This window comes from Thrips palmi, unplaced genomic scaffold, assembly GCF_012932325.1.
Source record: "Thrips palmi isolate BJ-2018 unplaced genomic scaffold, TpBJ-2018v1 HiC_scaffold_16, whole genome shotgun sequence".
Taxonomy (NCBI): domain Eukaryota; kingdom Metazoa; phylum Arthropoda; class Insecta; order Thysanoptera; family Thripidae; genus Thrips; species Thrips palmi.
In genome coordinates, this window is record NW_023144625.1 from 5,817,588 (window position 1) to 5,829,367 (window position 11,780).

Below are 11,780 nucleotides of genomic sequence, written 5' to 3' on the forward strand. Positions count from 1 at the left end.
AATAAAAATTGACCAATGCAAATTATTTTGCTACCCACTATAGCAGCATGTCGTAGGAGCTTCCATGATAAATCTCTCCGCTGTAGCTCAAAAACTGCGGCCTAGAGGCCTGCAACCGTTTGCAATTTCATGTTCCGAGAAAAACGCGATCAAAGTTGGGGAAACTGGGCTTTTCCCCTATGCATGTCTGCGGCCCACAACCTCCTAAAACTGCAATTTTTTGAATTCCGGAATGCGGTTTTCGCCATTCGACGCAGAAAAGAATGATCTATAATATTAACGAATAAAAAAAATTGCAATTTTTGATCATTTTGGAGTGATGTCCCCCCTTAAAATGTGAAGTTTTGAACATTACCAAGAGTAAGATTCTATACCTGCATAGTATCTCAAATTTCCTCAGTGATTCATTTTGAAGAAAGGAAGGCTTTTGCCAGAACCTCCTCTGAACCTGAAGGAGTTTCTGCCTCATTGTCATGATCTTCATTGATTCTCATGATTTTTTTGTGGGCAAGTCGGCAGGGGTCTTGCTCGACGCGGGCTATGCAAGCAACCGTTTTGCTTACTTACCGGCGTGCGTTGACGTGTTGCAGGTGAGAAAGCTGAGCTTCTTGTACTGCGAGAAGCGGCCGAACTGGTGCAGGATGCTGCTTCAGCGCGTCGCCCCGCTGTGGATAGCAAGCGCCTCTCGTGAACACCTGGATGTCATTCGAGGCATGCCTGCGCTGCGCTATTTGGCCGTTTGGCCGTTAAATTACAACATGGACGCCCCGGACCTGCCGCCGCAACTGCAGGAGCTGCGAGTAACGAACGTTCCCGCGCAACACCTTCAGTCGGTGCAGCAAATGCCGAATCTGCGGAAGCTTGTCTTGCATTGCAACACCCCACTGGACGTGACGTTCACCCCGCTGCCTCCGGGCCACCGCGGCCTGCAGTGGCTCGGGGTGGGTCTCAGGCCATTCTCCACAGTGCTGTCGCTGGCCAAGGCCCACGCCGCCACGCTGCAGGAGCTGAGAATCTTGTGCGTCTCGGAGAGGGACTCGGAGTGGCACTTCGCGGACCTGGCCGAGGGGCTGCGCCAGTGCGGGCTGGTGGCACTGCGGCGCCTCGTGCTGGTGCGGGAACCAGGCCTACCTATAAAGCAGCTGACCCACGGCAAAATCTCGTGCAAGAAGCAGAAGCGCGCAGTCTGGGACGCGCTGCTCGCAGCGGACTCGGAGAGGGTGGTGAAAGTCCTGTGCCAGGCCTGTGACGAGTGCCCCGCCTATCCCAACCTGGGGGACTTCACTTGGAGAGACTAATAACATGGATCGAGTGTTAAAAAGTGACTGAGTATTAAGAAAGGTGGAGTCTGTAGAGTGATTGAGAATTTATATTTGCTAAAAGCCCTGTATCGTTGTAAAGCTTTTTTAAGTCGTTTGCTTCCTGATCCTGAGGCAGGTGTTTGTTGTACTTCAATCATTACGCCGAAAATCAGACTTAATTGCATAAACGTCCATCTTGCATTTTGAAAATTGTGACTTGTTACTTTAGTTCTCTGAGTCGTTTCTATAATTCAGGTTCTTAATTGAAGACATGTTAACATTAATTGCAGTACAGACGCCCACGTTCTGTTAATAAACTGCGCGCGCAAGATAAAGTAGAATAAATGCCGAATTGAGCTCGAGAGTTTTCTACCATTTTGACGCCCATGAAATGACCCTCTAAATAACTCATTGTTATGAGCAAATGTACGAACGCGTTCACACTTAAGGTCAAAAATCAATTTTTGGTCACGAATCTATCATGGGTCATTGACGGGCCGCTACAAATCCATGAATGACCGAACCGACTTCAAATTCGGTAGGGCTTTCCCTCAACCGTCCTTTGTCCCCTGAATCGGCGCGGATGTCTGAGCAACGACCACAACTGCACCTATCGGGCAGTAGAGAGTCCTTCAAATTTAAACGGAACATTGGGCCTATCTGAGGGCAAGTTAAAAAAAAGGAAAAACGGGATGTAATTTCAAAAATGGAACTATGAAAACTTGCAGGCACACTGGTGAAACTAAAGCGTAACTCTGTGCTTGAGTCAATCATAGAGTTATGCTTGAAGACGTTACACTTGAATTGGAGCTTACTCTGGAAATTTCCCTATTCATTTAGATAGGGGGAATCTTGGGGAAAGAGACTGTTACGCTTGATTTCAAGCTTGAAAACAGAGGGTTTACTACGCTTTAGTTTTACCAGTTTATTTTGGTGCTTCCAGTGCCACCTATGACTCCTCCGAATAACAGGAAAAGTAGCGATATACATCGGCAACTTTGGCCCGTCCCGTACAATAAGACATGTGCGAATTTCGCCTATATTTAACCCTGACGGGGTGTAAACCTGAGTCGGGTCAAAATAGACGTTATTTTCGTCATCAGCACCCTCAAAAACATCAGAAACAATGCAAAAACTCGAATAAAAAGAATGTTCAAAATGTACCCTACTGGGATTTGAACCCGGGTCCAAACTACCCCGATTCACTTGAATTTGGCACCGTTGGTTTTGTCTTGTCGTCCTGATTCCAAAAATACCCCTACATGCCCTTCTAGCTGTATCCGTTACCGAAATCCTCGACCCCATGTAGACCATGATGCACCTGCAGCAGCGCCCCCGGGGCTCGGATCGGATTTGCTGCCACCGGGCGGTTCTAAGGGTCACCCAAGGAGGCTGCATACCAAATTTGGTCAAGATCGGACCACGGGAAGTCCTCGGACGGACGGACGCGCAGCAAGCATCATATATGCCCGTCCCTCCGTAATTTTTTTTTTTTTTTTTACAAAAAATACACGGGACGGGCCAAAAACATCCCTCACAGCGGTTTTCATTATCTTCCGAATCAGCTTCACTGCAATTTCGTTCCGTGCCACCACTAATCATTGTCTAAAGAGGACTCCCCGTCCGATCGCAGGCAGCAATGCTGGAAAAGAATCAAGCCCCTGACCTGCAGTGCTCTATGATTTGTGGCAAGTGGAGTTTGCAGGCACCTAGGGAAGCTCCAAATTACAGGGCGCGGTCTGGGATTATTGAGGTAAGAGTCACTTCATGCCGGACTGAGGGACGCCGAAGAAAAAGCCGAACACAACGCAAACAGAAGTATCACGTTGACAGCCGATGCCTTCCGATCGTAGCTGAACAGCCTGACGATGGTATCCAAAAGATCCCTCTTTGCCCGTCCTGCGAAACCTGCTAAACTCTCCTCAGTATGCCTGTTTAAGAGAGAGCTGGCTCCGATGGTAAGCGCTCCACAGGTAAAATCGAAGGGTCTGAAATGAGACAGAAGTGGTTATTTGGAACTGCGTTCAATTTTTGTTGGATAGAAAACCACGAAAAATGACACAAATTATCTATCTAAATATTTATCTAAATAAAATACTTGAAATAATACAGAATACACCAATCTCGTACACGGTTCAGGAGAGTCAGGCCCCCTTGGTCCTAATCATCCAAGACAAAAAAAATAAATATGTAAGTTATGGGTCTTACTAAGAAAGGCCCTCCTTTTTTTCCGAGAGTAGTAGTGCTGCCAAGCACAGTGACTTACAATCTTATCTGCGACTGAGGAGCCTTATGTCGGTAGAGCCAAATCCGACAAAAAAAGTATTTCAAATTGCCATCGTTTTATGTAGGAGTTTTGAATGGTGCTGATAACCAAAATGACGCCCAACCGCACCCGACGCAGGTTAATCCCGTTGGTATTTAAAAAGAAAACGAAATTTGGGAACCTTAATGTTTAGGATAGGCAAAAGTTGTCGATTAGCATGGCTTTGTTTCCCGTACGTCTTCCCTTTTCTCGTTCATCTGATGCCTTGTGTCAAAACCATTGTTAACTTCAGACTTCCGACTGGTTTTGAAAACTTAAATCGTGTAGAATTCGAACTTTAAGTTCGTTGCTCCGCAGGACGCGGGATTGTTTCCACTTCTAGGCCCTTGCCTGTTCATTCTGGGCCAGTATCCAGGGCTTCGACACGACACAGGCAGCCCAGCCAAGGTAAACTAGAAATTAGTTTGAGATTTTGCCATGCACTGCTCTACAAACTGAAGTGTGTACTCAGTCAGTATGCATCTACAGATGCATACTTATAAGTACACACCTACAGATGCATACCTAGCTGAGTACACATCTACAGATTCATACCTGTTAAGTATGCATCTCTACAGATGCATACCTGTTAAGTATGCATCTGTAGGTGCATACTTGGCAAGTATGTTAGTAGGTGTGTACTTGTCACCATATAAATGCCCAGTGCAAGTACACATCTACAGATGCATACTTGGCTGAGTACACATCTACAGATGCATACCTGTTAAATATACATCTGTAGATGTGTACTCAGCCAAGTATGCATCTGTAGATGTGTACTCAGCTAGGTATGCATCTGTAGGTGTGTACTTATAAGTATGCATCTGTAGATGCGTACTGACTGAGTACACACTTCAGTTTGTAGAGTGATAACCGAAGTGTACTCCGTACACACACAAGTGCTTAGGTTTTAACACTCACAATTTCCTTCTGAGAAATGCCGTGCACAATCTCATTCCAGGAACGTGACATCACGTTGACACGAACGTGACAAAATGTCACGTTCGTTTGAATGTGAACTAGCTGATTTTTGGCCAATTCACACCCAAACGAATGTGACAGAATCCTCAAACGAACGTGATATTTTGTCACGTTCGTTTCGACGTCATGTCACGTTCCTGGAATGAGAGTGTATTGAGGACACCAAGGATTCCGTTGAAGACGGCTAGGTTTCTGGTCCACGCCTGTGTTCTCCGCCAGTTGCGCCGCGTGCTGGTGTGGGGTCGGGCCCTGCGCCTGGCGTTGCGCTGGGCCGTGCTCGGAGTGGCCGTCTTGGCCGTGGGGGCCGTCACGTCCATCGTCGATGAGATGTCGCAAGTCACGTTCTCCCTCACGGTGGTAGGCACACTCTGAATGTGTCAGCGATCCAGGAAGCGGAAGAAGGGGATAAGTCGAGTTGAAACAGTGCACTTTTGCAAGGCCTAAACCTTGCAGGTGGGAGAACAGGTGGGGAATGTCATCTAAAATTAGATGCAAGAGGATGGGACCTGTCTCACCTGACTTATTTTCGGACCAAATTTTCGGTCATGTTCACTGGAAAGCCTGATAAGAGGTCACTGATTCAACTGGACTTAACCCCTTCTTCCGCTTCCTAGATCTGTACGTGTGTACTAAGCATGCGAACTACTTCGTGCAAATAAGTGTGCAGAATGTCACAAATCCGTGCAGATTGGCGTATGCCTCTTTCAAACGTCTTGACGCATCACGCAAACGTCTTGGCGCCTCATTCTAACGTCCTGACGCCTCATTCTAACGTCTTGGCGCCTCTTTGAAACGTCTTGGCGCCTTATTCTAACTTCCTGACGCCTCATTCTAACGTCCTGACGCCTCATTCTAACGTCTTGGTGCCTCTTTCAAACGTCGTGGCGCCTTATACTAACTTCCTGACGCCTCATTCTAACGTCTTAACACTTGTGAGAATTTTTTTCCGAATGTCAGGACCATATCTGAAATCCTGATCAAAATTCGCACACCTCTGAAAGCGGCAAACTTATTCCTGACATTCTGTAGAATAAATATCAGTATACGTTTTCAGAATCTCAGCTTTTAGAGGTGTTCAAATTATCAGGATTTCAGACATGTTTCAGACATTCGGACAAAATTTGCACGAGTGTGCACATCTGCAGGTGGGCATGTACACGCTGGCGGTGTCCTTCCTCCTGCTGCCGGGCGGCGAGCGCTCCAACAACTTCCACGAAATCATAGCACGCACGCAGACCCTCGTCAGGGCGATCCAGCGAGACTACTCCAGGTGCATGCCCGTCCGCAATGTGTGTAATACTGGCATCGCGATACACTCAGAAAAAAGGCTGCAAAGCATCCCTCCGTAATACGAAGAAAACGAAGTCATTGGCATTGTAAATTCTAAAACTAATGCACTCTCAGGCTCGTATTGATTTTTTTCTCTCCATCATTTTGTCCTTTGCTTACGTAGTTATTTAAGGGGGCACACCAGTGAAAATGCAGAGGCTTCGTAAAAGCGTTATTCTGAGTAAAGTAACGAAGGTAATGGGTTGAAATTTCATCCTGAACTATAAAATATGTCAATTTAACCAAAAAAGTACACAGCAGCCAGAGGCGGCGACGGAAAGGGGGGTTGGGCGCCATTTTCATTTTTCGGTGACAAGGCTACACTTTGCCCAACTTTGTGAAGCCCTCGATTGAGCCTAAGACATGGGGTTTCAAAATTTCTCATCAGGACACATGTGGCTATCGTGTGAACCATGGACATGTCGGAAACACAATCCTAAATATGTTTTTTTGAGAAGCAAAAAAAAACTCATTTTTTGACCATATTTTTCACGTTTCCGTGTCTGTGGCTCAGGCCCTGTACATGCTACACTGTAAAAAAAGATTCGCTGTTTTGGTGGTCGTTCTATATCCAATCTCACCGAAACGGGTACCCCTACAAACCCGGCGACGGTCTGTCACCAAAACGGTGACCTGCGTCACCAGGTGGTGTTCCGCCAGAGAGGTTAGGATGACCACAACAACTGTTTTTGAGCTGTTTGTGCATATTTGTGCGTGCCCGCCGGCAACGTTACGCTTTGATGAGTCACGCGAATGATTACTGACAGCCCCTGACTTGTTTTGTGTCCTATTTCACATTAATACGACGATTAAAAGTCGCTGGCGGGAGGGTGACTGCAGTGCCGTTCTGGTGAGGTGGCCGCTCCGGAACGGACCGAGCGTCGCCGAAACGAACAGAGGGCCGCCAGAACAGTTTGAGGGTGTTGCTGTTCTTGTAATATTCTCGTTTTGGCGCCCAGACGTCACCGAATCGGCGAATCTTTTTTTACTGTGTACGACCATATACGAGGTTCACAAGTGTAGGGAACATTTTGCCGCAAACCGCACTCAATTATCTCAATTTTTGCGCCCGCAATCGTGGGCACCAGGTCCAAAAATAGTGTTTCGAGAAAACGACGTTTGAAGTGAAACTACGGTTTACACGCATTATTCCTCATTACGGACGCAATTTATGACACATTTGAGTTCGGTTTGCGCCAAAATATTCATTTTTCCAACTGCCTTTCGATGGTTCGAGGGTTTTGTCATTGGACTTCAAGTGAAACACCTGATCGTTAACAATTGAGGTAGAATATGCAAAAAAAATTACCTTTTTAGGAACTTTAAAAATGTGCCCAAGCCAAAGTAATTGGAATTTTGAGGTGGGGTTTGCGGCGTTCGACTCGGGATGAATAGCAGAAAAATAAGATAAAATAAAAAAGGAGGCCAAAATTTGACGATTTTCACTGAAGCAGAAATGATATGTAGTATTTCCTTTGTAACGATGTATAATAGTGTCCACTATAAAGACTAAATTTTCATCAATTATTGACTATTTTTAAGTCAATTGCGTTAGAAAATTGACTTTAAGTCAATGTAACGAACAAAATCTTATAGAGATGTTGATGAAATAGTACTTTATATTGCTGTTTAAAAAACTCTTTAACAAGCGGGTTGAGGGTGTGGCGTCGTATCATAAAGCAAAATCCTTTGTTATGCGAAGCACTTGTCCTCAACTCGACGAAATTCAGTCCTTCAATTTCTTCGGAAGTTCCAAAGCAAATGCTTCAAAGACTTTTTTGAGTGTCAAGCAAATTTTGAGTGATGAGGCATACCTCATACTAACCATAAGTGATCCAGGAAGCGGAAGAAGGGAATAACTTGACTTATCCCCAAATTGAGTTTGTATTTTAATATTGTGCCTTAGAATGGTTTCCATCATTACACCAAATTATTTGACTGAATTCCGAACAGTTTAGGAGAAAATCCACATGGAAAAAGGGTATAACTCAACTTAACCCCTTTTACGGTCTAAATTTCATTGGAAAATGGAGATAACTCAACGGAAGTCCACATGAGTCCGTTTGACAAATTGGCAAAAGGATATAACTCAACTTGTATTTTTATGAATCTTGTGTAAAAAGAATCAACTCAACTTAGCCCCCCCTCAATTTTAAATTTCAATTTGGAAAAAAGAGCTAAGTCTAAAAAATACACCAGAGTAACATACACTTTATGCAGACTATTGTTCCACTTGACTTGTCTCCAAATTCCTCTTTGTTTAGGAAATATAAGGTGAGCTGACTCTGTTTTCCATTTCAACGGAAAGCGATAAGTCGCAGAAATCCTCTACAGAGTGACCTTACACTTTTGATTTTTTTTCCAAAATTTAATGCTTTTTGAAATTATTAACATGTGCAACATTCATTTGTTTTGTTTTAGTTTTCCCTCCTAACAGTTTTTGGTTTCTCCTGGAAAATGGCCAAAATTGAGTTATCCCCTTCTTCCGCTTCCTGGATCAAGTGCGATCAAGAGCTTCGGTCTCAGTGCATGGAAGAGAATCTCAGCTACCAAGTGGCGGTTAAAAAAACAGCGGTGTGATCTCCAATTGTTTGCGCAGCGACGACTTGCAGAGGTCCATCCGCTTGTGCAGAGCTATAGCCTTCGGGACGCTAGGCGCCACTGCGGTGTTGGCTGTGGGGGTCATGGGCCTACCGAGCCTCGTCCCGTCAATCTCACCAAAAAGGAAGTAAGTGATGCACATCACTGTTAAGGTTACGTTGTTTGTAAAAAACCCTGAAATATCATTTTAGTAAAAATAACTGTCGTATCAGGCTGGTATCAGGAATGCTCTGTGCTTCTATTTGTTAACTTTCAGATAAACTTAAACCTTATGTTATGGCACCCAGCTTCAATTCGTTTTCGAGTTGTTGGGGTCAAAGTTTCAGTCGTTTCTCCCGAAGTCTCCTCACAAATATCTAAAATGATTCCAGCCTTCAGCTTCTGGCAAGTACTTAGGCTCAAATGTAAGTGGCATCCTTTGATGACGTATCTCGAAACTCTATTCGCAGCCCATTCCCTTTCCTGCCCCTCGTGGTGTGGCCAGTACCCTGCTCCGCCAATTACTGTGGTCTCGCTGTGATGCTTCTTGAGGCAAGCACTCTCTTTCATGCAGTAACTTCTTCTCGTACACTCGAAAAATTATCTATCATGCTCCTGAAACAGCGCTACTGTCACCCGCGCTCCATCTGTGAGGACACTTTTAAGCGCCCAGCTGGACAATTAAAGTTTGACACTCGCCTTAAAAAATTAAGATTATATAAGATCAAAAGCGAAAAGTACTTGTACCAGAAGTACTTTTGACGAAATGTCAATTCCACGTACTAAAAGTCTGAGAGTGGAGGAGGCCAGCACGGTAAAAACGGTAACTGGTTTTCCCATGAAGCCTATGGTAGAGACATAAGCGATTTCCAGAGAGTTCCTGGGAAAACCAGGAATCGCTTTTACCGTGAGTAGGTGGATATGATTTCGAGGACTATTGTTAGGATGTTATCAAACCGTTCCCAGATGAAAAAGTTTATCTGGACGCACTCTTAATGTTGTACAGTGTAGGTTCTCCATATTCTGGTGAAAATGTTCTATATTATGGTGATGCAGCTGACTTCATAACATACCATTGAGAATTCACTGTACCTTATAGATATTTTGACGAATTTCGTTGGTATTATGGAGAAAATCTCCACCGTAATACGTTGGTGCAGCCTTTCGACGTAAGACATTTATAAGTGCGTTTCCATGCAGAGAACCTTCTCTTAATAGCTATAGTGAATTTCGCTGAATTGATCATTTGGGACAGTCACAAATTTAAAGGGATCTTGATGCAATTCACACCAATTTGAAAGAACAAAGAAACAAGTAGTGCCACTAGACAAATCCGTCCCAAATGACCAAAATCAGCGTAATTCGCTTGCTTTTCAGATAAGGTTGTGCACACGAAAATGACCAGATAGAATCTTCCATCCGGAAACGATTAGTGGTCGTCCACAAGTTCCGTCAGTTATAAGAATACGTCCTGTATGGAATGCATGGAAGGTTAGGTTAAGAAATGATCACATGAGGAAGGGGTTAAAAGTTTCCCAAAAAATTGTCGTAACGTAATATGTCTACGACCCTACGTTAGGATCTTGATTGGGACCTCTCGAATGAGGCGACCCCGAAACTAAACGTCCAAGGTGTCCAGGATTTGCGCGCTGGAAGGTGCCTCGTTCAATAGAGTTCGGAGTGACAGGTGCTGTATCAAGGCATGCCTTTTTGTAAATTCCTATTTGAGTGCAGGACTGCAGACTGACCGTCTTGATGCTTAGGTACTGGTCACGGCCCCGCTTGCCGTGGCCTTCGCGTCCACCACACTGGTGAACTCCGTCCTTCCGCTGTACCTCGCAGCGCTTCAACGCGTGGCTGCGGCTCGACTGCGTGCCGTGGACACAACACTGTGAGAACCTACGTAGTGGGTGCTGGTCGTAATAAGGGGTGACACGAACACTCGTCCCTTGAAAATATGTCCCCGCGACAATTCGTCCCCAGTTAATCTGTCCTCGGATAAAATGTCCTCAAAAAATTCGTCCCCGATTTATTTTGTCCTCAGTGACATTTCGTCCCCACTATGAATTTAGTATGGGGGGGGGGTGTTAGTAACTGTTACCAGAATTTAGTGGCCAACCAGCGGGTGGAAACTCTATTGCCAAAAAAGACATGCAAAGGTTTTTTGTGCAGCTTAGATCTCGGAACCCAGAGGTGGTAGGTGAAATCCGAGGTCATATTTGGAATCCTCAGAAAATTTCACTCGGCGTAGGGTATGTTTGGAGCGGGAGGTCAAGGAAATGGTCGGTCATTTTGCAATGAGAAAAAGAAAAAAAGGAGAAAAAACGCTGTGGGACCATGATCGAAACGTTGCATTGTTTTGTGGTAACACTTAATGCAAGAGAACCGGACCTCGTAGGTAAATTCTGAGGTCATATTCTGAATCCTGAGAAAATTTTCTGTGCATTACGCTGCCTGGGAGTGGTGAACACACCAAAATAACAGAAAACCGTTGCCGTGAAACTGAGAGAGGGTATGCAGCGATTGTATTGCATAAAATTACAAAACAGTCTGCCGTTGACTGCGTGTTCTAAAGGGTACAGACCCTCCTTCTTTGAAACCTATAGGTGGAATGCACACACGAAAGCACGCTGAATTCATATCTGTACTCAGAATTTGAATTGGCCTTACCGTTGTCTCACATTAAGCATGACCAAATAGCAATTTTCGGGATAAAGCGTAAATTTCGATCCTGGTCCCAGAGCGTTTTTCACCTGTTTTTTTACTTTCTCATGGCAAAATGACTGACCATTTCCTTTGCCCCTGGCACTAAACATGTCCTACGCCGAGTGAAATTTTCTGAGGATTCCAAATATGACCTCGGATTTCACCTACCACCTCTGGGTTCCGAGATCTAAGCTGCCCAAAAAATCTTTGCATGCCGTTTTTGGCAACAGAGTTTCCACCCGCTGGGCCAACATTGTGGCCGCAGGCGCGGAGATACTCCAGGACTCGGCCCTCCTCCTTGAACTGCCCATAGGACTCGGCCAGGCGCTGCAGTCGCTGGTTGATGCGCTGGTCACTCATAATTTTGAATTTTGAAAATTGTTTGTGGCCGAACTTGTTTCTAAGGAAAGCTTCGGAGACAGAGTCCCATTGTTGAAGGCAAGTGCAGCCCGCGCAGCCGGGAGTATAGCCCGCGCAGCCGGGAGTATAGCCCGCGCAGCCGGGAGTATAGCCCGCACAGCCGGGAGTATAGCCAATTTTTTCGGCGTGCATACCCCCTCTCCCATTGCGGGTGGGGA

At 45.3% G+C, this 11,780-nt stretch overlaps 1 protein-coding gene across 1 annotated transcript; it reads left to right on the forward strand.

Annotated features, from left to right (window-relative positions):
* The first annotated feature begins 628 nt into the window (after positions 1–628).
* LOC117642297 lies at positions 629–1,646 on the forward strand. The gene has a single exon (XM_034380340.1). It carries the CDS (start codon positions 642–644, stop codon positions 1,296–1,298), a length of 657 nt encoding a protein of 218 aa, XP_034236231.1. The 5' UTR covers positions 629–641; the 3' UTR covers positions 1,299–1,646.
* The last annotated feature ends 10,134 nt before the right edge of the window (positions 1,647–11,780 follow it).

What these genes read in the sequence shown, in the direction of transcription:
- LOC117642297 (XM_034380340.1), top strand. Translation starts at nt 642, where the DNA reads ATGCTGCTTCAGCGCGTCGCCCCGCTGTGGATAGCAAGCGCCTCTCGT.